Source organism: Watersipora subatra, chromosome 4 (genome assembly GCF_963576615.1).
Source record: "Watersipora subatra chromosome 4, tzWatSuba1.1, whole genome shotgun sequence".
Taxonomy (NCBI): Eukaryota; Metazoa; Bryozoa; class Gymnolaemata; order Cheilostomatida; family Watersiporidae; genus Watersipora; species Watersipora subatra.
In genome coordinates this window covers 6910598-6938211 of record NC_088711.1, presented here as the reverse complement: position 1 = coordinate 6938211, position 27614 = coordinate 6910598, and the positions used below count along the sequence as shown (strand labels likewise).

The window sequence follows — 27614 nt, the reverse complement described above, 5'->3', positions numbered from 1 at the left end:
GGTATGTGAATATGTATATATATTTTTTCCATAAATGCAAACAAATAAATACAAGAATATTCATGTTTTCTTTGCATTATGTTTGTATTTGCATAATAAAATGAAGAACTATCTATGCAACACAAAAGATCTGAATCGGATTATTTTTCAATTAGGATCGGTATATCGGATCGGTATCTGAATCGGCTGGTGAATTTAGAATCGGGGCATCTCTAGCTTAAACTGCTTTTCACGTCAGCTTGTTTGAGTCAGCTATGAATTTTAGGTTGCTGGCTACTGTTATCAAGTTTTCTATTCACAAGATTTGTTGCAATAGAGTGTGAAGCTTAGATCCAGACATCAACGTCAAACAGTCATGGTATGTGGAGAGGATTTTCTAACCATTTCACTTTTTTAATGACTTGGTAATACTATCATTCTATTTCACTAGTCGTACGATCAGTTATTGTACTTGTATCAAGAGTATTTCAAGGGTATTTGAGAATCTTCCAGAGCCTAATTAACATCTATATGTCTGCATGTCTGATAGCCTTCGGCTCACACTGGAATCATTGGATTCTAGGATGTCAAATATGTTTCACCTTCCCCTCTGCGCAATAAATAGCAAATGTACTTTAAATAATAGTGCTACTTTTTTGTGTTATCTGTGATATAGCATTTTATCCCCGGTAATCTGCATTTACTAGATAGTGCTTTGGTCATATTGTTTGTTTTGATTTAACTCCTAATGCGGTGCTAGGCTAGCAGATCCTTCAAGTGAACAAATTTTCAGATCTGAAATTTTGTAGAAACCTAAAAATATACTTTCAAAACTGGTTGTTACTCTGTTGAATGCAGGCTGAGTTCATGTCATTAGATAAACACACTAAAAACATTGCATTGCAAGTCATTGGTTCATGCAATATAGATCCTTAGTTCCTCACAAAATGCCAAGATTTTATGCTTACATGACTCACAGCACAGTAGTTTAGCCTCAGGTTTAGTCAGTTGTCTCTGGGTGACATCCATTTTTAATTTTTACAATGATAATCCTTGTTTTTACTCCACCACAGTCCACGCAGTCCATAATTTCAGATACAATAGCTAACAAAACGATTGACCTCTCATTTGTAGATACATGTACTCGAGTTACGATTATCATTGAAGGTAATGCTAGCTCTAGGACAGTAATCCTTTGTTTAATCATCATGTTTGGTTGTGTTACATCTCATTCTCTGGTGTTTAATCTCTTTATATTCTATTAATTCTCTTAACATTCAGAAGCCGATAATGCTTCACGGGCACGAGCGTGCAATCACGCAGATAAAATACAACAGGGAAGGCGACTTGCTTTTCAGTGCTGGCAAGGACCATGCCCCAAATGTCTGGTTCTCTATTAATGGAGAGAGGCTTGGCACATTTAACGGTCACAACGGAGCTGTCTGGAACATAGATGTTAGTTGTATCCTTGAGTGTCTTTGGGGGAATTCTATTTAGTTTATTAGCATGTTTATTTATATTTTGGTGTCAGCCTGAGTTTGATCCGTTACTCCTCCATTTAAAGTCTAAGATGCTGCCAAGATTGACATTTGTTCAGGCTGTGTCAAATTGAATCATAACTAATTTGTTTAATTGCTATGGAGGATTCTGCAAGGTTTTATGATATGGAGTAAGTTTTATGATATGGAGTAGTTTTATGATATGGAGTAGTTTTAAGATATGGAGTAGTTTTATGATACTGAGTAGTTTTATGTATTTCTTTAGGCTTCCCGCGGTTTCCACTTTTACAATTGTCAAATGTTTCTGCTTAGTTGAGTCAGAGCTTTTTTGCTAGGTACTTAGTTTTAGGTTATTCCTACTTTTTTGGCGCATCATACTTGTTGTTCTAATTCTTTAACCTCGCGAGTCACTTGGGTGAACAAGTTTATTACAAACTCTCTGATAGAAGTACATGCATCAAGCATCTATTGCTTTTTACAAATGGGGCGCTACAGTTGGCCATGTTTTTGTGCTCAGTGTTTTTAGTGAATTCCTTAGCCTGTGGTCAGGGGATTCTGCAAGGTTCTTATCAGGAGCTGCAGACAACACGTGCAAGCTCTGGGACTGCAGTACAGGTTTGTCTAGCGTAACTGATTGCTTTGGATGAACTGATTCATCACCTTCCGCACTAAGAGATAATCAGCTGAACTGTTGTACACTTCCTTATCACAAAACCAGTAGCAGCAGTTTTGTAAACATTTAAAACAATGCACAGATATCATTTACTAGTTCAACGGAATTGTTTCGGCATGAAATTGAATAATGGTAGTTGTGAACTGTCTTCACCAGACTCGTATGGAAAGAATTTTGGTCTAAGGTTAGGACATCATAGTTACAAATTAATGGTGTAATTTAATAGCTTGGATAAGAAAGCCTAAAACTATAAAGCTAATCAGGTCGATTGACTGCTTTTGATTTTTTGTTGGAGTTGTGCGCTCTTTTTCGTTGGCTTCACCGTAGTTCAATGTCTATAGCCATATATGGTAGCTTGTATAATTATTGTTTTAAAAAATGTACATTACAATCCGGTTAATAACATACACACGTTCTATATTATTAATTATATTTATTTAATTAGGTGGTTATTCATTGCTCCTATTTCTTTTATTCTTTTCTGAAGTCTATCATATATTATATTAGGTACGTGTTAAAGCATTAATTATTCCTACTGAAATTTATTGTCACGATTTAAGAAAAAATTTCATCTGAAGGACTATTTTAAAAGATTTTGTAATCTGTAATGCATAATTTTAAAAATCTGTAATCTGTAAAATCGGTAACTGAACAAAATGTATTTGCTTTTTTATGGGCTTAATAGAAGTTATGTCCTCACTTATTTGTTTTTATCTAATATATTTTGCTTGCTCAATGGTACTCTAGCAGTATTTCAGCTAACTGCAAGTGTATCAATTCAGTATCTCTACCAATCTTGTATCGTGTAGTGCATTATATCATCGTTTGAATTAATTTGTTTGTTGGTTTGCACATTATACCGTCTTCATTTCTGACTACCAACTTCACCCTGTACATTCAAAGTCAGACAAATGTGACAGACCTGATCCGATTTTCAACTTGTAAAACAAGAAAACACTAACTCAAATGTAAGATAAAGCTGTTCAATTGAAGGTTTCAGTAATAGACTTGTTGCTTGCAGGTAAATGCATCGACACACTCACTACAGAGTCGGCCGTGAGATCAGTCGGATTTTCTTACAGCGGCAATATGATTATGTACACAACTGACCGGGCAATGAACAAGCCCTGCTTGTGTGTCATATATGACTGCAGAGACAGCTCTCAAATCAGTGAGTCTTTTCCAGTCTTCTGCTTGTAGATTCCTGTTTCCTCCGGTAGTTTGGCGCTGTGATATTTCCATGTAGTTTGTTGATATTGATTTGGTAAAGAAAATTATTCTAATAATACCTGGAAGCTGTCATATCCTTAGTCAAAAGTGTACAGCCAGGTGATACTTGGGCCTAGCAAAGGGCTGCCAAAGTTTCTCCTGTACATAGATGTAGATGGCTTTGTTTATTGGTTGGTCACTACAGGATGAGAGCGAGCAAAAGGATCATTGCGACGCGTGATTAGAGATTTAACTCAAAAGGGTGTTTCTCGTTAAAAGCTATTTTATCACAAAATATCACTTTTCAAGTCTTGCATAGCCGTGTGACCTAAAATATTTACTTGAAGAAATAGTTTTCTTTATTCATTGTTTGTTTGCCTAAAAAATAAGGGTTGGTAGACACAGAATGACGTGATTTGGAATTTTAGCTTTCTTTAATGAAAACATGTTTGATTACAATGCCATAGATTGATGATATAAATAGGTATGCCAACCGCATCTGCTCTGGTTTTCTCTTGCTTGCTACTTCTCATCTCATTCTTTAGTTTCCTATTTCTTCTTTTCACATTCTTTAGGCCAACAAAAGCCTCTATCAAAGATGGAGCTACCAAAGTCTAAGAGTAAAATCACATCCGCTGTTTGGGGAGCACTCGATGAATTCCTAATATTTGGTCATGATGGGGGAGAATTGACGCAATGGGATGTTAAGATGCGTGAGGAAGTCATCACTAAGTATGAGGACCATAAGGCTAAGATTAATGATCTGCAACTATCTAAAGATGGCAGTATGCTAATTACCTCTTCGAAAGACACATATGCTAAGGTCAGTTGCCGAAAGTAATTCTATTGCTTAGTTTGTTTAGTATGTTTATTATATTTATGTGATATTTTGTAAGCAAAACTTTATTTTATATGCTTGTGTTCATAAGATTACTTGTTTTGTTCCTTGACTTGAGTACGAATGTGTTTAGTCACACATTCTTGTATAGTTTGCAATGAGAATGTAGTGTATGTGTAAGAGGATGCACACATTGACTACATTCTGCTACTACTAGGATGTTTTAAAGAGCAGTTTAATGCATATTGTTGCATTAACTGCTCTTTAAAACAAGCAAAGAACCTTCTTAATCTACAAATGGTGTATTTTCCTCGCCAGATATGGCTACTAATCATCAGGTTTCAGCCATATCCTATTATTATGATTCGCTACAATACGCTAAAGTTGATTAAAAGACTACATTCCTTACCTAAATCAATCTTCATTTAAATAAATACTGGTGTCACTATCTCCATCAGCCGTAACTCATTTACATAAGAGAATATTTTTATCCACAGTCGAACTTTGCAAATTTCCATGAATTCCATACAGAAAATAATCAACCATTCGTATGACTGGCTACTTCAGGATTGAAACTAAAAAAACTTAGATTTTCCACAAAGTAATTTTTAGAATACGCCATCCAAAGTTTTCAAATTGACAGTTTTGTAACTCAGTTTGTAGGTATGCAGGTCTCCTTCAAATAGTTTGGTTCTATGTTTTTCGAATAATATTAAATAATGCCTCCTGTCTTCCCCTTTTTTATTTTTAAAATCTGAACTCCAAGAAGACTAGTGTAAGTGGTAGTTGTAAAAAGAGAACCGGGCAATGACTTCCCTAGAATTAAAGCAAGAAATCATAAAAAGTAACAAGCAAACATCCTTGGATCAACTGTTTAAACAATGTGAAACCAAAATTATAAAAATGTTTAGCAGTTCTCATGAGGTGAAAAGTACAAAGGATGCGTGAAAGTAGAAAGGCTTGCCATGATAATTAAAGATGAATTAAGAAATATTCCATGTAAAAACGAACACATGTTAATAATTTACATAAGTATTATCGATTAATATCTCTCTAATTTGTTTATCTCAAATTTAATCTCTAATATTAAATTTGATTAATATCAAATTTAATCAAACCCTGTTTGGTGCGAGCCAAACTTAAACCCATTCAATAAATATCAGGCCTACATTTGTATAATTTTCCATGAGACATTTCTTTGAATTAAATAGCACAGAGTGGCAATTATACTTTATGAAAACCATATACTAGTCTGTTTAGCTTTTAAAGACCACAGGCTTATGAGCACTCTTTCTCTCTCTCTCTCTCATGAGAATTCTTAGCTACTTAGTTTACTTTAGTTTACTTGGTTCATTCCGCAATGTCTCCAGCGCTCTGGCTGCTTCTTGTTGTTACACACAGAACTTGTAGTAATACTTTGTTTGCTTTAAAAAGTGAACACATGTCTACGCAATAGTATAGAACCATTCGCTTGTCATTCCTTGTTATCACTGACTTCCACAAGTATTTTAAAAGGCGACTCACAAGCCTTCGGTATTCTTGTCTTGAAAGAGCAAATTTCAGTCTGTTTGACCGCAGTAGGGTTGTTTGATAAATACATGGGGAATTCTATCCGTCATAGAATATGCCATCTGAGAGAATTCAATCATGCACGCAATACTTAATGACTGGAATAACCCGTCATCTGATAAGGTCTCGTTGAACTCTTGCCACTTCAAATTGTTGTAGTTGTTTGATGCTGCCACTCTAACCCACATGAAGACCTACAAAACCTCCCGTCCTGTCAACTCTGCAGCAATATCTCCGATCCATGATCATGTATGTATGTGGCTCATGATCTTGTTTTATGTCTTTTACTACCTTCAGCAACTCGTCAGGCTTCTCATGCTCATTAACTATCTTGCTGCGAGACCAACAGTCCCACCTTTCGTTACACGGTCAGCCGAGACTCGGTTCTTTAAACTTTGGGGAAGCATCGATTTGTTTTATTGAATGGCAAAAAAATTAATAGTTTAAACTGTGTAAAATTCATTCTATAGCTTTGTAACATATTTATAAATACTATAGAGTTCTAACATACTATCACAGAAGTCATATAGTGCGCTTGAAATCTGATTGAATAACCTATTTGACCATCATGAGTAGTTGATAACAGCTATCAGTACAACAATGGTTCTTTTTTACTTTTAATAAATACATATCTATACTATATCCATATCTATACTATATCTATACTATATCCATATCTATACTATATCCATATCTATACTATATCCATATCTATACTATATCCATATCTATACTATATCCATATCTATACTATATCCATATCTATACTATATCCATATCTATACTATATCCATATCTATACTATATCCATATCTATACTATATCCATATCTATACTATATCCATATCTATACTGCTGTCAAAGTCCATCGTAAATTGTTTTTCAACTGTTTAAAGTTTTAAACGCAAAAGCATCGTGATTGCAGCCGTTATGACCAAACTTGATGTCCTGAAAAAGATTTATAACAACATTCAAATATTACACCACAACTTCTTTCATCTTTTTAATAAGTGATAAAAATGCAAAGAAATTGACTCGAAAGATTTGCAGTGGATCAATCTATACATATTGATAACATTGTAACTGTTTCTCAACCCTACGAAAATAATTGTGCGCGAAACTGAATGGTCAACATTGGAATCCAAGCGTTATTGTTTTAGTTGTTGATAAATGGTAAAATGGTAAAATGGTTATTTAATCCAAATATCTTATTTTATATAAAAGATAACGCAAGTTCTATACTTCATGTTGTGTACTTATGTTATAGCTTAACATACGTCAGTCATATACTTCGTGAAACTTGTTTTATACAAGTTTCACGAAGTATATGACTTGTTTTATAAAGTTCTAGGGTTGTTTCAAGAAAGGTGCTGCCTTTTTAAATTCAAAGACAATTGCTAGTAACAAAATGTTTATGAGAAGAGTTATTCTATTTTATTTGTCCGAGTGCTGGCTACCATGGTTTGCTAACAGGGTACGTATGTGATATAATGGCTAGTAATATTGTTGAATGTCTAGCTCCATTATGTGAATGGAACCACTGCTGAGAAGAACGGTAAACTGAACCACTTTAAGCAATGGGGAATATTTTTTCAGTTCAGGTAGAGCTCATTGCTAGGATAGACTTGCTACTTGTATTATTTTAGAATAGCAGGTTGCAATCGCGCTTCTAGTTATTCACACTAAAAGACTACAGCTCTGTTCTACTTTCTCATTTCTTCTGGTTTTCTACTAGTTTGGTCAAACATGAAACTTGTACCACAGTTGATCAGTTTAGCAAGTGTGTTAGGATCTGCTTTCTAAATCAATAATTTTGATGGCAAGTTAGGTTTGATTCCTGTCATGTATAAATAGATGTGGTTAAATCGAAAAATGAGAATTCTCATCTTATAATGGTAGAAGGAACCAAATTATGGGTGATTGACATGCTTTCTATAGCTGTCAAACTCTAAATTAAATGGTTTTGCACACACCTACTACTTTGCCTACTAGTTGTTCATGATCGTTCTTGAATTTTTAGAAGTGTGAAACGCTTTTTTCCTCATTTGTTCAGATCAGAAATACATTTTATAGCTGTTTATCCATATGTAATTATCAGTTGGTAGAATTCATTTCAAGCCACGTGCTGAATATTCCACTTTTAATTACCGGTTACTTCGATGGAATGTATTATAAAATTTCAACAACAACAATTTTTGTGTGACTTGTGTAATAATACATTTTACTTGTATGATCTCATTTTACGTGAAGAAGTTGTAGCCTGTGAATACATTTAATAGCTTGTCTCTCTCTCGTAGGTTGTGTTGGGAGGTGGTCAGGAAGCGATGGAGGTCACCCAGACAGCAAAGCAGAGTGGAAAATTTGAGGCGAGGTTTTATCATCTCATTTTTGAAGAAGAGTTTGGCAGAGTGAAAGGACATTTCGGTCCAATCAACAGTCTTGCCTTCAATCCCAATGGAGAAGAGTAAGTAGACATTACGCCTGTTTCTGTCGAGTTTGGAGTTATCTCCTCATGAGAGATTAAGTATAATAAAGAATATAGGATATTCTCTATCTAATAATAATCTAACATATCGTATAATCAATATTGGCTGTTGGCCCATTTAGAAGCTGAAACACTCAATAGATCTTTACATAACATTACAACAAGTGATTGATGTTTTACTTGCATTCCGTAAAAGCAAAGTTTGCTGACTACCTTTGTAACTACGTTATAATGGTCGCAAACAGATTTTAATTCGTTAAAAATGCGCTTTCTATTGTGTTCCTTCACATATTCTACACTATAATTTTAATTAGCCAATGTGTTGCTGAGTAAACGAATACATATCAACTGCTTACCGGTGTGCATTTATCTTCATAAAAAGTGCTAGTCATACCTTGATATACGAGCTTAATGTCTTCTGGCACAGAGTTCACATGTAAATTCTTTCGTATCTCAAAGCAATTGCTTTTATATAAAGTAACTAAATACAAATTAATCCGTTCCCCACCCTCTGAAAAAAGCCACCTGAAATGGGATATTACGATAGAAAAACGGGTTTTTAATTGTAATAATTCACCACCTACATTCACAAAGTAACAAATAATTTTTTAGTGGTTATGATCTTCAACAAAATGTGACATTATTATGTACAGTACTGCATGGAGCTCTTAATTTCGAAATAAATAGTAGCGGCTAACAGCGGTGTGAGAGACTTGACAGTGACACAATTGGTGCAGTACACTTTTGAGACACTAACATAGCACAAACTCTAAATTTAACGTAAATGAATTTAACTTACTAAAAAGGCATTTAAAAATGAGTTTTATATTACACTAAACTTAATTCCAATTTTGCTGCGTTTTAATTTTGTATTATCTTCTGGTTTTCGTCTTTTTGCCTCATTTTTTGAATCATTTTCACATTTACTTTTAAGCTAACCTTTTTGAAACGTTTTCAAACTGATTCGACAAAAAATTCCGAGCGATACTGTTCTAGCAAACGGCCTCACGCATACTCGGTCACCTAACGTCTGCATCGATAACTCTATGTTCATATGCTCATATCTCAAACTTATCTCGTATCTTAAGACAAAACCTTGCTTGAAATTTGGCTCGTATCTCAAATTTCTCGGTTTTTCAGATGCTCGTATGTCGTGGGATGACTGTTCTTCTTGACTCTAAAAGAAAAAATTACCTAAACCAAACATTTGACATAGGAATTTAATCTTCATTTTTTCCTCGTTACTAATGACCGCCAAAAAGATTATATGCTCTAAAATTCCTATTTTGTATAAGAGAAAGCATGCGTCTAAAATAACATGATACTGGTTTTCTGAGATTGTTTCATGAAGAATGTTACTGTGCTGAGTTCAACGTTAATCAAGTGTTGTGGAACATTTAGGAAGTCATTTTTTATTTGACCGAAGTTGACTAAACTTTCAAATAAAATACTACTCAAACTTTAAATTCTGCTGAATCATGAGTCTAAATTGAGATAAATTATTATTATTATTCAACAGATAAAACTACACAATACAATTGTAGTAGCTAACTTTATTGATTTAAAGGTTAACTAATAGCAATTTAAAACTACATATGTTTGTAACAATATAATCATATTTTCATTTTGATTTTAGTAAAGCATAAAACCAGTTTTAAAGATAGAACAATTGCGATATGAGCTCCAAGCTGTGCTATAAGGCAATTATTTTTTCAGCCAAACATTCGAATGCTATACGATGTCAATGCTGACAATTGACCAATGTGAGATTAAATGATGATTCTGTTTGCCAGATTTTTCACATCTAGTCGCCACACTACATGTTTTGGTTACACAACATGTCAGATAATTATAATGCATGATGCCACAAATACTGGAAAAGTATGCTCGATATTTATACGTCCCGTGTTAACTTTCTAGCAGTGGTTATAGAAATACACCAACTGGTTTATGTGTAAATCTTGTGAAGTGCGCTAGCAAAAATTTTTCTTTGCACCAATAAAAAATGTTAAAGTTTAAAAAATTTTTAAATCGCAAAATTAAGTCGGTAAAAATTAGCTCTATCTGGAAGCTTACTTGTTGAAATCCTCTCAACGCATGCACTGCTTTCGTGAATAAGGATTCTGAACAGTTTTTAGATGATCTAGGTTATACAACAAGCAATTTTAATATACCGTAAAACCTCTAATTGAACGCCATGGCGCTCTATTTTTCAATCCTTCCTCTATAGTGACAGTCAATTGGAGGCAGCATTCAACTAGAGGCTGGCGGTGTACTTTTCAAATGGCTCGTCAGAACATCTGGAAGATAATTTTAGTCATATTACGGTCGGGGTGAATGTCGCCTATATTTTGCTCTCTTTTTTGTTGGAGCGATGTTAATTCTTTTGGATGCAATAAATCTGCTAACTTACCTCCAACTTTTCAAATATCTCTTAAAGCACATAAATTACATAATTTTTTTATTATACATTTCAATACATCAGAGTCTTGGCTTTCGAATGAGCTATTGTTTGCCATGGTGAGACAGACATTGGTTGGTGTTTATAGGATTTTCCCCAGAGCTCTACCGCGAAAAAGTTTACTGGCATAGTCTCGAAAATTGTGACGTCACAATTCTCATATTCGTTGTTGTGTGCTCTTACCGCTTATTTATCAACTACGAAAGTGACGATAATGACGCTAGTGGCAGGCGAAGGTAGGACAACTCCAGAAAACGAATGAAGATGATAAAGGAATCAGTGTCATTAGTTCTCAATGTACATATTATTTCTATGATAAGTACCTCAGACTCCAAGAACCATACTATATTTTCCCGATGATATTATGCACTAGCTCTTTATTTTTAATACGATGTTACGGGTGACGACTGAGACTAATTAATTTCAAGCATTGCGTGATCTCGCGAAAGTGCGATTGACATTTAGTCCTAGGGCCACGCAACCCGCAGGTCATAATTTAATCGATGTGATTTCATTACCTTTATCAACGACAGTACATTTATTGAAGCATAATTAATTAACCCAGAACATGTGTTTGTATTGGTCGGCGTTAGCACGATCGCGGGCATTGTTGATTATCTAGGATGTTAGTTTATTATTAGCGCTCTCCGGGTTTAACAGTACCGAATGTCACAGAAAAAACGCAGCCTCAATGGCAGCGAAAGGGATTGACGACCTAAGGCTAAATGAGAATTATGATGCCACATTTTGAGTACCTGAACCAAGTGTTTTTTTTTGCAGGACATACTTTTGACACCCCGTTTTTCATAGTTCTATTATTCTTTGTGTATTAAATATAGGCTCATTCGAAAGCCAAAACTCTGATGTATTGAAATATATAATAAAAAAATTATGTAATTTATGTGCTTTAATAAATATGTATAGAGAAACTGAGAAATATCTCTACCAGTGGATATTTATTGCTTGCAATTGACCTGCGATGATATGGTAGCCTGTGTCCTTCTTTACAATTTGTTGGCATTTTAAATTTTATTTCATTCTAAATTTGAAGCCATATTTTTATTTTAAATCTATATTTACTAAGGTTGTGTAACAGCTCATTGCCCTCATTGATATGTTTGCTACAGTTTGCAGCCAAAACTAGCCTTTTATGTGCAATGGAATTGGAGTTATAAGCATCGATCCGTTGTAAGCCGTGTTAAGATAGCCGCAAGGATGTTATTAAATAACATGCTATAAATCAGCATATTTATAAGTTATATAGCGATAATCCATCAAATAATGCAAATATATATACAGGAATAAGTGAAATAAATGAACCATACTTATATTACACGCAGATACAAGAATTAAGGTTTTTTAAACAATATTATTTCCATCGTTTGCTCGGATAGCTGCGTTCTGATTGTTGCTTTCGATGGAACGAACATTTTCAAGTTGTCCAATACCTTCCACAATGTCTTCTGGCCTCAACTCTTCTTCTGCACTGCTGAACTAGTCGATATTAACGTCCAAACAATTGTTTGGCAGAGCAAAACTTTTACGCGCTGCATTTAGCACAAATGCAACACGTAAAAGTTCGCTCGCTAAAGGTAACCTTTGGCCCAAAACTATTATTAAGTATTATTATTAGTATTAAGACCGTGTTAAACAAAAAGCTACTATTAGCCTGAGACAATAGTAATTTCTATGGCGTTGTTTTCAAGGTTTTAAAAAAAAAGTGAGAAGCTTTGGAGTTGGACGAGAAAATTAATTGCTATTAATGTAAACAATTCATTATTAATATGATTTTGTGGACATTTTTTGACTGATCACTTGACATTATGGGTTCATAAAGATCAAAGATAGTCAAAGTGGCGGTCAAATGGAGGTGGCCTTCAAATAGAGGTGGCATTCAATTAGAGGTTTTATGGTAATTAGAAAGCATTGCAGCTGGTTCCGGTTGATATCTTGCAAAAGTCGCGAAACTTTCTATCCATTTTCATGGCTTGAAAATGCTAATAAAACGTGGTATTTAGTCAAGTTACACAAAAATATCATGCAAACATCAATTTGTAATGTTATCAGCTGCTGTTAATTCAATAACAAATTGTGCTGTCAGTTAACTTTTAATTAAATGGGCTTTCCTAAATGCAGCTGCACTTGGCAATGAATGGACAAATTCAATTGTCGAGTAATGTTTCAGCACCAACAGGGTTAAACAGCTTGTTCTGAGCAAATTCTGGTGCTGGCATACTCTCATATTCATAGCTTTCCAGAGGTTATGCGAGCTGTCAGTCGTGCAACAATTCTGGCTATATTTATGCAATAGAGCTACCTTTAAACCTGTACTGAAACAGTCAATTGATACAATACTTCAACTTACACAATTTCCTGCTTGGTGTATTAGCCCAATCTCATCATTTTATTAAAGTACTTGCAGGTTAAAAGGTGACATTACAATACAGACCTCTAAAAAGTGAAATTAAACAAATTAATGCCAGAATTAATAATAGTTGGGGTCAAGATTCGTTGGATTATGTTAAGAGTGATAATCATAGTAGTAATAATCATAGATAGTAATAATCATCGTCTCGAATATTAAGATTTTGCTAAAGTTTATAGATCCTGCCAAACAGCCCATAGCAGCGGTGATGCATGTCAATAGACTGACACAACTAGTATAGTTATCAGGGAAGTCGCATTGTGATGTGTCATTGACCTAACTAGTATTGATGCCTATTCACTGTCTGTGTATTATTAATACCATGATCTTTGGCTTTATTTTAGTTTAAACACTAGGGCCATTTTGATGAGGCGATATTTTGCCCTGAATGATTGCTGTTGTCATTATGAGCATATTTAATACATGCATTTCTGTGTTTTCACATATTGACCCCAATCTTTAATTACAATTTTTGATATTTCTAAAGGCTGGTTCATACTGTACCGCCGTTTGTCAGCGTTTTTCTTTCGGTGTTCATCGTCCGTTGTGTGAACTGAATCGATGGCATCGAAAAAGCAGCGCGGACACGTTGGGAAAGTTTGCAGCTGTCAAACATTCCCAATATTTCGCTGAGCATCGACGACTGCCTTTCAAATGTGATCCACATACACACAACGTTTATACACGACGTTTATTTGTTCTGATGTTAAAACTATTTGTCATAAGCACTAACTATTTGTATAAGTCACTGTATGCACTGTATGGAATTCATTTAACTTGTTTAACAGCCAGATAATCCTAACAAATGATAATAAATTAAGTACATATGTACTAATAAATACTTAACAAAGATTATGTAAAAAAACATATTAAAATAATAATCAGTAAAAACATTTTCATATTGCTTCATGTTAAAGACATCTTTATGTGTAGGCTTCACATTGCATGGGTTCAGATGGAGAGGTAGTGATAGAGACATGCAGCGTAACTTACAACTTATATCACGTGAAATTTAAACTTAGCATGTATATTTTGTATCAGTTGATATTTCTATGTGTTTTATTAGTCTTTACTAGCTTTACCATTTTTACTGACAATACTGCAATGATTTCACTGACAATACTGCAATGATTTCACTGACAATACTGCAATGATTTCACTGACAATACTGCAATGATTTCACTGACAATACTGTAATGATTTCACTGACAATACTGCAATGATTTCACTGACAATACTGCAATGATTTTGCTGACAATACTGCAATGATTTCACTGACAATACTGCAATGATTTCACTGACAATACTGCAATGATTTCACTGACACTACTGTAATGATTTGGAAAACTGAGGATACCGTATATTACAAGTTATTTCGTCATATGTTGATCAAAATATGTCACATGTTATATTATGTCGTGTCAATCATATATTATATATGATATATAATATGTATGGCATATGATGTATATTATATATGTCCAATATTACGTCATATTAAATATTAACATCAGATGTTAATCTATTTGTGTTTTAATAAAATTTTAAGTAAAGGTTTGTATCGAAAATGTGTCATGCTGAGAAAGAGCGTAAAAATTTAAAGGTTTACTTACAACAAAATTCACATTACAGGTATTTGGCATCAAAAAGTTCACCATGTCTTACTCTGCTGTGTTGCAGGTGCAAAATATGTGGAAATGTGATTACGAGTTCATAAAAGCTTAAAAACGAACAGTTAATCGCGCAGCTATCTCGAAAACCTCGTAGATTGAAATCCATTTCCAAAACGGCTCAAATGGGAGGTAGCTGAACCAGATGGCTTCTGTTTACACTTTCATGCAACCTCATTCATCGAAATATTTTCACAAATATACTTCACACATTCAATAAAACCATGTTTATTGTCTTTACGTGCCTGTTTCATCATTATTGTAATGTTGTCACTTTGAAAACTGATATCTCAAAACCTACCATAAAAATTAGTTCAATTTTTAACCTTGCTCGAAGAAGTGCATATCATCCTCTGATGAACATGAGGAGCCTGTTGGTCGCCTGCGATAGTTGAAAAATACTGCAGAAACTGTTCGCGCGATTTGGCAGAAAGTCTGGGTCACATGATCAGATTACGACTAGATGATTAGACAAGGCTGAAACAATACTGTGAAGTAGCAAACATTTATATTTGTTTATATTTTATATGGGCTTTTTGGTAGAACCCGAAGTGTTTGTCATAAACTAGTGCTACGAGACGTTTTATATTGAGCCTTTTATTGGCCTTTAATTTCACGTGATAACATCACGTGTCAAAACAATAACCAAACTGTTGGTGTACGTCAGCCAAATAAAGCGATTCCAAACTACGATGATGGCTGCGATTAACTGTTCGTTTTTGAGCTTTTAAGAGCTTGTAATCACATTTCCACATATTTTGCATCTACAACACAGCGGAGTAAGACATGGTGAATCTTTTGATATCAAATAACGGTAATGTGAATTTTGTTGCAAGTCAACCTTTAACACTATTTACATGGCTTCTGGTAAACTTTTCCTATGACCATTATGGATCGTATACACGCATGGAGATTGACTAAATAAGATTCACAGACATTCACCCAATAGAAAGAAGAAACGTTCAAACCATTTTGTTTCATTGAAACTAATTGAAAAAAACCAAGATAATCGAAATGGGTATCAAATGTTGATTTGTCTATTTATTAAAGATTAATGAAGAATATTTATATTTAATATTAAAAGTTTTTCAAACGTTATAGGTCTAGTGTGATTAGGTTTTTTGGTTCTTGCAAGAAATCGACAGATCAAAAGTTTTTTGTTTGTTATTAACATAACTTTTGGAATACTGGCCTGTAACAGCCACTTATGATGTTTTCAAATTGGTTCTAAGCAACAGCTGTCGCTAAATTCATTACAACACATATAAATCAAGTTTTACAGTTCATGTGAATGTTTGCTAGCTTGGACATAATGCAGGACAAGTCATTGTTGGCAGATCACACACTTTTTTATTGGTTTTAGCAATTTATTACTTGAGCGATATTTCAGTCACAAACAATGGTCTGCGAATACATGAGGTATGAGCAGAGGTGTTACTATTGGTCTGCGAATACATGAGGTATGAGCAGAGGTGTTACTATTGGTCTGCGAATACATGAGGTATGAGCAGAGGTGTTACTATTGGTCTGCGAATACATGAGGTATGAGCAGAGGTGTTACTATTGGTCTGCGAATACATGAGGTATGAGCAGAGGTGTTACTATTGGTCTGCGAATACATGAGGTATGAGCAGAGGCGTTACTATTGGTCTGCGAGTACATGAGGTATGAGCAGAGGCGTTACTATTGGTCTGCGAATACATGAGGTATGAGCAGAGGTGTTACTATTGGTCTGCACGTACTCTAAATTATCAACAAATATGTTCAGAAATGCATTACTCCAAATTAAACAAAGTTGTCCGATCAACTATCAATGTTTCTATTATCTCACCTTAAGATCTTTGTAGACATGCATGAAAACACGGAGCCAAAGCAAACAACCCATCGGGCTTTTTAACATTCATGAATATAGCGTGCAGCAAGGTATCAGTCTTGGCAAGGGTTTTAGCAGCTGTTTGCTGTCGACACACAACTGTATTGATTATCTTGTGACAAGCTTGTGCTGTTGCTATTACCTTCTATGTGAAAAAGCTGTTAGTCGTTAGAGTCTGCAACACCCCAATTGAAGGGTCATTTGAAATTGTAGCACACATCTTGAACACCTGCTACATATTTGTAGGCTAGCATATACTAGACTGCAGAATTTATGTGAAATTACATAGAATGCATGGTCAGGGGTGTTAGGTGCTGTTCCCATCTTATAAGATGAAATTCTAGGGATGGTAACATTTATAGATGCTGTATTGGCAGCAGGCCAGGTGTCAGAAAAAATAGGAGTCGGCCCCATGTAGGGCTCACTTATCTAGATCACTTCAACGCAGTTCTTACGTATGCTACCTCGCACATGTACACAATTATTTTAATAGCAGTGTTTGGGAAATGGTGCTAGAAGGCAGTTAGTTAGTCGTGGTGGATGTCACGTAGCAGCCCGCAATGTGCCAAACACTGCTGCTCTTTGGAGCCTTGTCTGTCTCTCCATTGTTATGTCAACAGTGTTGGCCCACATAATGGTTTCATGGGTCGTCAAATTCCTTTGACAAAAGTTGTTTGTCTCGCTGTAAGACACTCATGCGTATAGTTTCTTATTGCCTGTAGCTGGATGGCTGGTCTATAGATGGATTTTGCAAAATTTTGATTGAATCGTTTTAGGTACAGCAGTGGAGCAGAAGATGGCTATGTCAGAGTGCACAGATTTGACTCCTCCTATTACGATTTTGACTTTGACTACTAAAGCAACCAATGAGCGATGTTTTCCTGTTTTCACTGCTATCCTTGTATGAGGTCCTATCCAATGAAATACACGATATGCGTTTTTACTCGAACTGTATTATTCATGTGTTGACCACCTTCACCAGTGATAAAAATTTCAGTAGCGATAATAATATTACGGTGTCCAATAAATATGATTGCACACCCTAAATAAGCTGGGGTAAAATAGTAATGCGTATGAACAGTACAAAATATATGAACATTTCTTAGGAAAAGATATTAGCATGCTGTTTAAGAGAATATATTGCTGCCTGTATGTAAGTAGTGGCTGATGACTAACGACTACTAGTACAGTAGTAACTGATCATACAGGTAGTAGAGGTGCCGACCTTGAACTTGTTTCTCACCGTTCTTCACTACAAATACTCCTAGCCTCGGATCACCCTCGGACTTCTGTTGCAATAAAATCCCACTCTAAAATTACATTATATAATTGAGATTCAACTTGACTACACAAACAAGTCCAGCTAATAATAATTCTGCTGGCTTTCTAATTAATAGAAATCATCTTGTGACAGCAATTATGATATCAAGGGATGGTTTTCAACATCCCCTAATCTATGTATTCTAAGGAGGGGGTATCACAGCTATTGATTAATTTGACATCTAATCTCCTTGACCTACATGCATTACCCTCCTGCGGGCAAACATGAAGCAAAATTGAAATTGTTTAAAGACAATGTAGATGCTGCTCTGCGATGTGCAAGGACCAACAGTGCCATATAACACAGTATATTGTATAGAGCACGCGGAGGCATTCTGGTCATAAATATTATTCCTTGTCCTGGAGTTTCATATATGAGGTTGAGCAGAGCCATAAATAGTACCGATATGCTTTGATCTATGATTAGTAAGTTATATCTACTAACCATAGCATAAAAACTTTAGCAAACACAAAATTAACTCAATAACAACTAACAAAAACATGCCAGTTACATAGAATTGGAATTGCTGTATCGATGACACGCAGTGAAACTCGGCCAGACCAGTCAAGATGTAATTCCACTGATTGACACAAATAGGACAGTATGTGGTCGGCCAGACTTACCATAAAAAGGCTACTTATAATACAAAACATGCATGACAGGGTTCTGCCACACATAGAATGGATGGAAAAAGACAAGAATGTTCACGTTGCAAAAAAGAGGATTCTGATTGACAGTATCAACATCGGGTCAATGCCCTTTCACAATCATGCCTCATGTGGGCCTCTTTTGGATGCATATTGAGGATCACATACGCATTGCAGTTTTACAAACCCTTTGTAAGTTTCAAATTCCCTTTGTATACTGTTGCTCACTGACTGTACCTGTGCTAATCGTAAGTTATCATTGGACAGTCAACTGAACAATAACATAACACAGTTGTTTTTCATCAATTATCCATTTCCTGTTAATTGTTTGGCAAATTTATTCATAAATATTTCAACTCACTAAAAGAGGTTTTTTGATGTAGTAGATGTATATGTGCCAGAAGTTATTGCGCGGAGAAGTAATTCGTTATGACAATTAGCTGGTCTGCAATAAATTTCAGTGGCCAATACTAAAAACAAGAAATTTAACAACTCGATGAAGAGAAATAGTTACTTTTAATTACATCATTAACTTCAAGGCATTTCTTGTAGTATTTTCAGATATATTACAGGAAGTTGCCCATTGACATAACATATTAACATGACATATTAACATAACATATTGACAACATATTAACATAACATATTGACATAACATATTGACATAACATATTAACATAACATATTGACATAACATATTGACATAACATATTGACATAACATATTAACATAACATATTGACATAACATATTAACATAACATATTGACATAACATATTAACATAACATATTAACATAACATATTGACATAACATATTAACATAACATATTGACATAACATATTAACATAACATATTGACATAACATATTAACATAACATATTGACATAACCTTGCTGCAGGTAGTATCTTTTTTATCGATAATGATTTGTAACTAAAGTGTTTATGAGCACTCAAAAAGCTGGAAGAGTTTTAAGCGTTGATTGTGATAACAGAGATCTATTGGACTCTGTACGACAAGACTTGATATTAAACTTCAACGACTAAAAATACTGTCAAATGTGATAAAATAAAACTGATCTACATGATTACATGAAACTACAGTCGCTCTGTATTAAGGTCTTTTTCTGATTGGATAGCATAATCTAATAATCATCTAGAAATTGAACAGAAGCAAGGGGAATCTCGACTTATGATTCGGCAAGTTTCTGATCAGTAGATCCAATTCGTAGCAAAATGTATCGGCTAGGCTAGAGTATACGCAGCGTCACTCTACTCTGAAGGTTACCGTTTCACTAAGGCTTTCTACAGTGACGTAATTAAACTCTAGATGGTTGGCTGGCATCCGAGGCTAAAGAACGGCACGCTTCAAAATTCATATCGTTTTATTTAAAACTCCTTGGCAATCGGCCATGACAGTTTTATTCTGTTGTTAAGCTGGAGAACATGCTTTTCAAACTGATCTCGTACTGGATAATTATGAAAAACTGTTTATCATCAACGTCATCATTGACCATTTTTTCCGAATAATAGTCGAAGACGGTAACAAATGTTTTCAAAAGTTGAAGGTAATGATAGTCGCTTACCAAACCTACTTATGATCTGAATGCACGTGTTTAATAGACGGTAAAAACTGACTCACACCTTTCGCATGACACACCTTTAGAAACAATATACATGTACGTGAAATCGACTACCAGACTTTAAAAAAATATAACATAGAAGTAATGCCTAGCTACAGAGCGTGATTTATCACCCAGGTGGTGAATGGTACAATTCAACTAGACACTATATTGATGAATTAACATATGGTATTCTATGTTTAAAAACATTGTTGCTAGGAGACAGGCAAACTCACAGGAGTCCAATCACAATGCAAGCTGAGTGCGTAATGAAGAGTGTGGAGATGCTCGTTGTGCTGAACCAGTCATCTTTCATTACCCGTGTGTTACGCACGCTCAATGGGTGCTTTTTCTTCTTAATAGGCTGCTCATAATCATGTTTCAAGCCGTAGTCACTAGAATTTTACAACAAAGGTTGCTAGACACATGGAAGGAAGCCAAGCTATTCACCGTTTTGATAAAAACAAAGCGAGTGACCACATGTTACAGGATTGCGTAATTATGTAGTAGATGGAAATATGTTTTGTTTAAAATATTAATACCTACAATAAACTACTACGTGAAGTAAGTCAGACACAAAGGCACATACTATGACGTCAGAACCTCCACTGTACACAGAGTAACTAGTACACAGATGAATCACAAAATTTTGGCACCCTGCAGGTTGGAACGTACTAAAGATAAAATGAGAGATACATAATTTTTTGTCCTTGATATTTCTACTATGTTACAAAGCTTGAATAAAACTGGATTTCTTTCAATGATTCCATTTTTATAATATTGAGCAACTATATGCTATAATAAAGACTTTGTTATTATTTTTAATTTAATTATTTGAAAAAGCAATCTCTGAGAATCATTGCGCCAGCCGTACCGGTCCTAGCAGCCAATTGCGTCAAACACTGCTGTAAACCGTGAAGCAGTCTTATTCAGTTTTTAAGTGCCAGTCACAGACTCGAAAAAAGCCAAATGACAAGCAGAAACAGGTCCTTATGTGAAAAGTGAGAGGTTGTAACAAGTAAACACTTTATTCGGCGAGTCAAGAAAAAAACCAGAGAATACAAATGAGGAGCTTACTCATGGACTGCTACTTTTCAACTGAAGATGCCAGAATCCCCAAACCACATAAACGAAAAGGCATAATCCATAATATAAAAAGGCATAATATTTGATATGCATTTTAAGCATTACGACTATGTTAACTATTACCAATTTAATTAATACAATATTGACACCAATATATGTAATAAATAATTTATATAAACAAGCACTAGTTATTGGCTAGGCATAGCGCGAGGTCACACAATCATTGTTTTATGACAAGCGGGAAGCTGACAGACCAACTCCTATTTCACTCCAAGGATTTTGTGTGGCAGCTTGTCTCCTGCACTTTGTCTATTGCTGCTTTCGAATGCATTTGACTGGCCCTTTATGACTCATTCTTTCGGGCCATTAAAATAGTAAAGGGATTACACTTGGCATTCACCAAACACTGGCAGCGTTGTTAGGTTATGTTAGCTCACCTTGGAGGCACAATCTCTGGTCGACTAGACCAATCACGAATCCTCTCCGTCAACTGCTCGACTTGTACAGTATGACTCTGAGTTGCATCCCTGCCATAAGATCCGCTGTTCGCACTGAGTGGTGGGCTCTCAAGTGAGCTCTTGGAGCTGCAGCAATAACACTATTGTTATATCTGTGTACTATAGCTACATATCTGTGCAATGTAGCTACATATCTGTGTACTATAGCTAAATATCTGTGTACTATAGCTAAATATCTGTGTACTATAGCTACACATCTATGTATTATGGCTACATATCTGTGTATTATGGCTACATACATATCTGTGCAATATAACTACACATCTATGTATTATGGCTACATATCTGTGTACTATAGCTACATATCTATGTAATATAGCTACATATCTGTGTAATATAGCTACATATCGGTGTACTATAACTAAATATATGTGTACTATAACTAAATATCTGTGTACTATAACTACATACCTGTGTACTATAACTACATATCTGTGTACTATAACTACATATCTGTGTACTATAACAACATATCTGTGTACTATAACAACATATCTGTGTACTATAACTACATATCTGTGTACTATAACAACATATCTGTGTACTATAACAACATATCTGTGTACTATAACTACATATCTGTGTACTATAACAACATATCTGTGTATCTTAACTACGCATCTTATAGAATTATTAAATATTTGGCAGCATGTAAATCAAATAAAAATACTGACAAGTCTTGCAACAGTCTGAAAAGAGACTAACGGCCCAATAACTGAGGGAAACATTTATTACATTGCTGAGCAACAGTTGAGTGATACAAGTATTATTCCCAGCTAGCACATAACAAACCGGTTGTACAAACAGTTCGAGTTAAACAAAATCTTTAGATTCAAAAACGCGTCTTTACAACTCCAGCCTCCACGCGAGTCAGACACTATGATACTACCAAATTATGTTTGAAACAATTTTACTCCGTGGAATTTAACTCACTGGCTGCACAAGAGCAGTAGTAAACAGCTTAAAGTCTACAAACAGTTGCTGCACTTTAAAATGAATGCACTACCAGGGAGAGATAGCGAGGGAAATGACCAAAACTTTATGACATCAAAACATATCAGTTATTCAAAAACCTATTTAACATATTTTATAAAACAAAAACAACAATTGAGCACTCATGAATTATGTAACAATTTTATAGCCATCAGGTGCCAGAGAGGAATGTGAGTTGATAAGAGGGATGAGGAATGCTATAAGTACAGTATGAGCCACCAGTACTTCAATACAGAACAATAAGATGTTATATAACATGTGTTAATAGAGCACTCATCTAGTGATAGATGCAAATACTGTGTAGACATGGGAATATAAATATGTAATAGAGCCTTTGTGAACTCCCCAGTTCACTCAGCGCTACTTAATGGTTTCACCAGATGACTAGAGAGTACACAGCACAGTAATGCTGTATTTTAAATTATAAAAAAAACCATAACTTTTAGAACTAAAGATATGACATGATTCTCTGTGCAGATTCGATATCTGTAAGCTCATACAGTTACACATCTGTCTATATACGTTTTTACTCATAGCTGTTTGAAACCATTATTTTTACAAAGTCTTTATTTAAAATAGAATAATTTAACTAAAGAAAGCGTAACAGCTACAACTACACTTGTATTATTTGTTCAAAATTAGCAGTAATTTGTTTCAACGCTAACCCAACGCTAACCAATGCTGTATCTTTAACTAATTTCAGTTTTGCTGTTACACTGTCACCATTGTTACACCCCTCAACTTACATGATTATAGGATAAATTTGAGTGAATTTCACACTTAACAGTAATTTGTGGTGTTGTTGATGTTCTCATGTAGAGTTATATATAAATTATATTGTAAATTTAAGCCATTGTGGGAACTCAACAAGCTTCTTCAAGAAAGTTAGTAAACAATTGCTTCCTTACAAATGTATTGCTAAGACTTGTGACTCCGATACTGAGAATGATTTAAAATTTGATCAAATCTACTCATGGTAGTAACTTGTAACAAGTGCTTGAAACAAAATATTGTTAGGTGGAAAGTCTGCTGGTCATTTCTCCTTTCAACATGGGCAAAACAACGTCTGCTGAGCAGATGCGTAAATATCGTAACAAAATACGTCAATATTCAAAACGATAGACTAAATATTTGACTGCCCAAACTAGTCAGAATCAAAAGAGTAGAACTCAACTTACAGAAGATCAATTGGAGGAAACCCGAGAAAAAGCAAGAATTAGAGTTCAGCATAACAGAGATCGCAAAAAACTTCTGCACGTAGAATTACCAGGTATGTACATTCATTTTTGTCTTCAACAAACTTAATGCTTTGCTACATTTGCGTACATTATGAATGTTTTAAGTTAATGCTTCAAGCATTTTGTAAAAAAGTTGTCAAGTTTAAATTCATTTTTGTAGCAGCCACTTCCCAATTTGGCAACCTACAATCTGAAGGTAAAACTGTGAAAAGATTGATCAGAGTACTTTCAAAGAAAAGGTCAAAGAAAAGGTCGTCACACTGTCCATAAACTAGCCATGACAGTTGAACTAACATTGTCAGAAGATGGCAATAAAAATGAGAAAAGATAAAATAGAAAAAAGAAATAGAAAAGCAAAAGTATGCCATTGGAAAGTTTTAACTTTTACATAGATCATGATGACCATGCGATTAGTGATCCTGACAAGTGAGTCCGATTCCAAACCCGTCAAACAACTAGCAAGCACATCGAAAGAAGGTGATTTTGTGCTAACATTGCTGCCTGAACAAAAAACTTCTAGGCATTATGTAAGAGTGGTAAAAAGTGTAGATGCCCTCGAAGCTGAAGTGCAGTTTTTTAAAAGAGTGAGGCCAAAAAAACACTTTTGTTAACACAAAAGATATATCATGGGTAGAATTTCATTACATAGCCAAGTCACTATCTTGTCCTACTCGCTCTAAAAGAGGTCAGTGATGTTTCACAGAAGATTCAGAGCATGCAGAATGATCTAAAACATTTTGTTAGTACATTCTCACAATTACATGATCAGTGTTCATTTTTTTACCTTACGTTATTTAAGCTTAATCATGTTTGTCATGTATTATTACTATTATATTATTATTATATTTTATACTTTGAAACCAACAAAAAACATTTCAAGCTAATGCTTATTTATATATATTGTAATCATTAACTTTAATACCATTATTGATCTCATTGCTGTGAATTTAGATACTTTCAAGTTTACAGAATATAAGCGTAACGATGGTGACAATTGGATGTAACAGTGTTGACATGTTTACAAGCATGTAGTTCACCACTACCATCTAATATCTGTATAAATTTTAGTGCATATGTCAGCAAGCTTCTTTAAAATAAAAAAATAAGGTTTTTATAAATGTGCTTCCCACCAAATCAGAGAGTTTTAAGGATAAGCAACTAGCTCTTCAAAATGCATACTTTTTTGATGTAACGCGAGTGACACTAACTAAAATTTTTCTCCGTAAAAATGAACTTGAATTTAGTGTTACATATTATACACCATTAGAAAGAGCTTGTTGAGCTCTGAAAGAGTATCTGATTTAACATCATTTTAAATACAATACCAATATTTTATAATCAAATTTCTGCTCTAACTGTAACAATGGTGATTATGGATAGACCCATTTGCAATAAACATGATAATATAACAACAATGATAATGACCAGGTCTTCAGCATTGTTGTTATATGCCTATTTCTTTAGCTGACAAGCTGCTATTTTTTTACTTACTATAAGAATCCTTAAAAATATTGAGCATAAAATCCCCTCTAGATGAGAGCATCACTATAAACTGTAACCAGTACAACACTTATCATTCATTTTAGCGGGTTCGTTATGAATCAAAAGAAAAAAATCACCTATTTGTTCCAGTTGATTTTGGAGAAACCTGGCCAGACTCCTTTTGGGCATCACCTAACATCTTCACAAGACTTGGAGTAGGGGAAGATTCTCCAAAGCTAGAGGTTAGCTCAACCCACGAATCTATAATGACATCATTATGAGATGGCACAAACATTCAGCAGTCAAACAGTATGGGAAGTTCTCAAGATCAATATTAGTCATTTCTGTGTTTCCAAGCTCAGAATCTTTAATCAGAAAGAAACTTTCTGTTGTCTGCAACTCGAAAAAAACACGACAACCAAGAATGATAAAAGACTACAACAAATAACATCCTTTCCTTTAACTGATTTCTATTGTAAGATATGGTGTAGTATAAACGACTTTTATAAAATCTATTGTAAGCAACGTTTTTTGCTGGAAAGCGGGTAAATCTTGAATCGAGTATGCTAATCATAATTACCATTTAAGCTCCGAGGAGATGTGGCTCCACTATGGTTGCTGGAACAATCATCCGCCATTTCTGACGAGAGTAAATAATTAGTCTAGTCACGTCTGTAGCTTGTTCTCAATACAGAATATTAGTAAATGGCGCTCACTATCCGTATCACAAGCTATATTCTATGTTAAATCCGTTTCAGGATAAACCTGGTGTAGATTGATCAATTATTAAAAAGAAAGCGTGTGCCAATGGTTTGTAAAATTTGATTGTTTAACCTATTTTGTCGTCCTCAAATGCAAAAAAGTGCATAGACACACTTGAGGATATTGCCAACAGCAAGCTTGCCTTACGACTAAACCGAGACGTACAGCTGTCCTACTAGCAATGTGACTTGGGTCGATTTGTTGTTGTTTTGGTTTGACGTACACTAGCCAATTATGCCGCCGTCAATTCACCTATACATTTCGATACTTTTTGCAACACAAGCAAAGAGGCGCGTATTGTGATATATGCTGGTATTTCTATGCTTTGGTCATTGTGCAGACAAGTCCAAAAGCTTCTATCTTGCGACAAATTTGTGGTTTGCCGGTTTCAATATTAATCTCGACGTAAAGCACGCAAACCCCGTCACACAAACCCGTCTATTTTTATAATCATACAAAGCTAAAACGTGCAACATAACAAAATCAACATACATAGTGTAGAATGAGCCCCAAACGAAACTTCTTACTGACTTTCAGTGGTTAGAAAGTTTTTGCTCAAGTGTTCTTTCTACTCTAACTTGCCATTTTGTTTTGTGATTAAAAACACTCTGTAGCAGTTGTAACCACTCTCATTAATTGAAAATTTATGAGAGTGACTACATTGTAGCTCAGTGTGACCGTCAAAAATAGCAGAGTGTCAAGTAGATTTCTAAAATCTAACTATTGAGCCAAGCGAGCAAAATTCTATAAAAACATGTGCAAATAGATGTTTATAGCATTATGAGAAGCAGACTTTGTTGAGAAGTTATCAAATTTCACGAGTTGACTAGTTTAAGCCAGGTGATGATGAGTATCAGAATGATTCTGCAGTCCTTAACACAAATAACAACGCTCTCAATTATCAGCACAGTCGTAAATAAAAAATACTATATCTATACTATTAGAGCTAGGTGTTGGAGTCACACCGTAAAGTTTGTGTAGAAAACTCTTGAAAAAGATTGTGGAGGTCCGATAATGCTCAGAGTACCGATGGAAAATTATTCCTATAATCTTAACTATATTATGTAGAGGAATGCAATAGTAGATATTTTAATGTTGATTCCTAAGTTATAGTAACTTGTTGCTTCCTAAGTTATAGTAACTTGTTGCTAAGTTATAGTAACTTGTTGCTAAGTTATAGTAACTTGTTGCTAAGTTATAGTAACTTGTTGCTAAGTTATAGTAACTTGTTGCTAAGTTATAGTAACTTGTTGCTAAGTTATAGTA

General features: G+C 34.7%; 2 protein-coding genes across 2 annotated transcripts; one reads left to right on the top strand and one right to left on the bottom strand.

Annotated features, from left to right (window-relative positions):
- Positions 1-229: 229 nt before the first annotated feature.
- LOC137395023 (eukaryotic translation initiation factor 3 subunit I-like) lies at positions 230-17624 on the top strand. The gene is made up of 8 exons (XM_068081809.1): positions 230-358; positions 1261-1441; positions 2028-2093; positions 3173-3322; positions 3936-4183; positions 5927-6016; positions 8065-8231; positions 17458-17624. The coding sequence occupies exons 1-8, from the start codon at positions 356-358 to the stop codon at positions 17537-17539; spliced, it is 987 nt and encodes a 328-aa protein (XP_067937910.1). The 5' UTR covers positions 230-355; the 3' UTR covers positions 17540-17624.
- Positions 17615-26526, bottom strand: LOC137395024 (BCL2/adenovirus E1B 19 kDa protein-interacting protein 3-like). The gene is made up of 5 exons (XM_068081810.1): positions 26167-26526; positions 25724-25847; positions 21793-21939; positions 20506-20664; positions 17615-17991 (listed from the first exon to the last, which is right to left on the bottom strand). The coding sequence occupies exons 1-5, from the start codon at positions 26222-26224 to the stop codon at positions 17946-17948; spliced, it is 534 nt and encodes a 177-aa protein (XP_067937911.1). The 5' UTR covers positions 26225-26526; the 3' UTR covers positions 17615-17945.
- Positions 26527-27614: the final 1088 nt, after the last annotated feature.

Coding starts and splice junctions, on each gene's coding strand:
- LOC137395023 (XM_068081809.1), top strand. Junction 1,442..2,027: donor CTGGAACATAGATGTTAGTT/GTATCCTTGAGT, acceptor GCCTGTGGTCAG/GGGATTCTGCAAGGTTCTTA. Junction 2,094..3,172: donor GCTCTGGGACTGCAGTACAG/GTTTGTCTAGCG, acceptor TGTTGCTTGCAG/GTAAATGCATCGACACACTC.
- LOC137395024 (XM_068081810.1), bottom strand. CDS start 26,224: ATGGCGGATGATTGTTCCAGCAACCATAGTGGAGCCACATCTCCTCGG. Junction 21,940..25,723: donor AAATCAACTGGAACAAATAG/GTGATTTTTTTC, acceptor TTATTGCTGCAG/CTCCAAGAGCTCACTTGAGA. Junction 17,992..20,505: donor TGCATTGTGATTGGACTCCT/GTGAGTTTGCCT, acceptor ATGTAATTTTAG/AGTGGGATTTTATTGCAACA.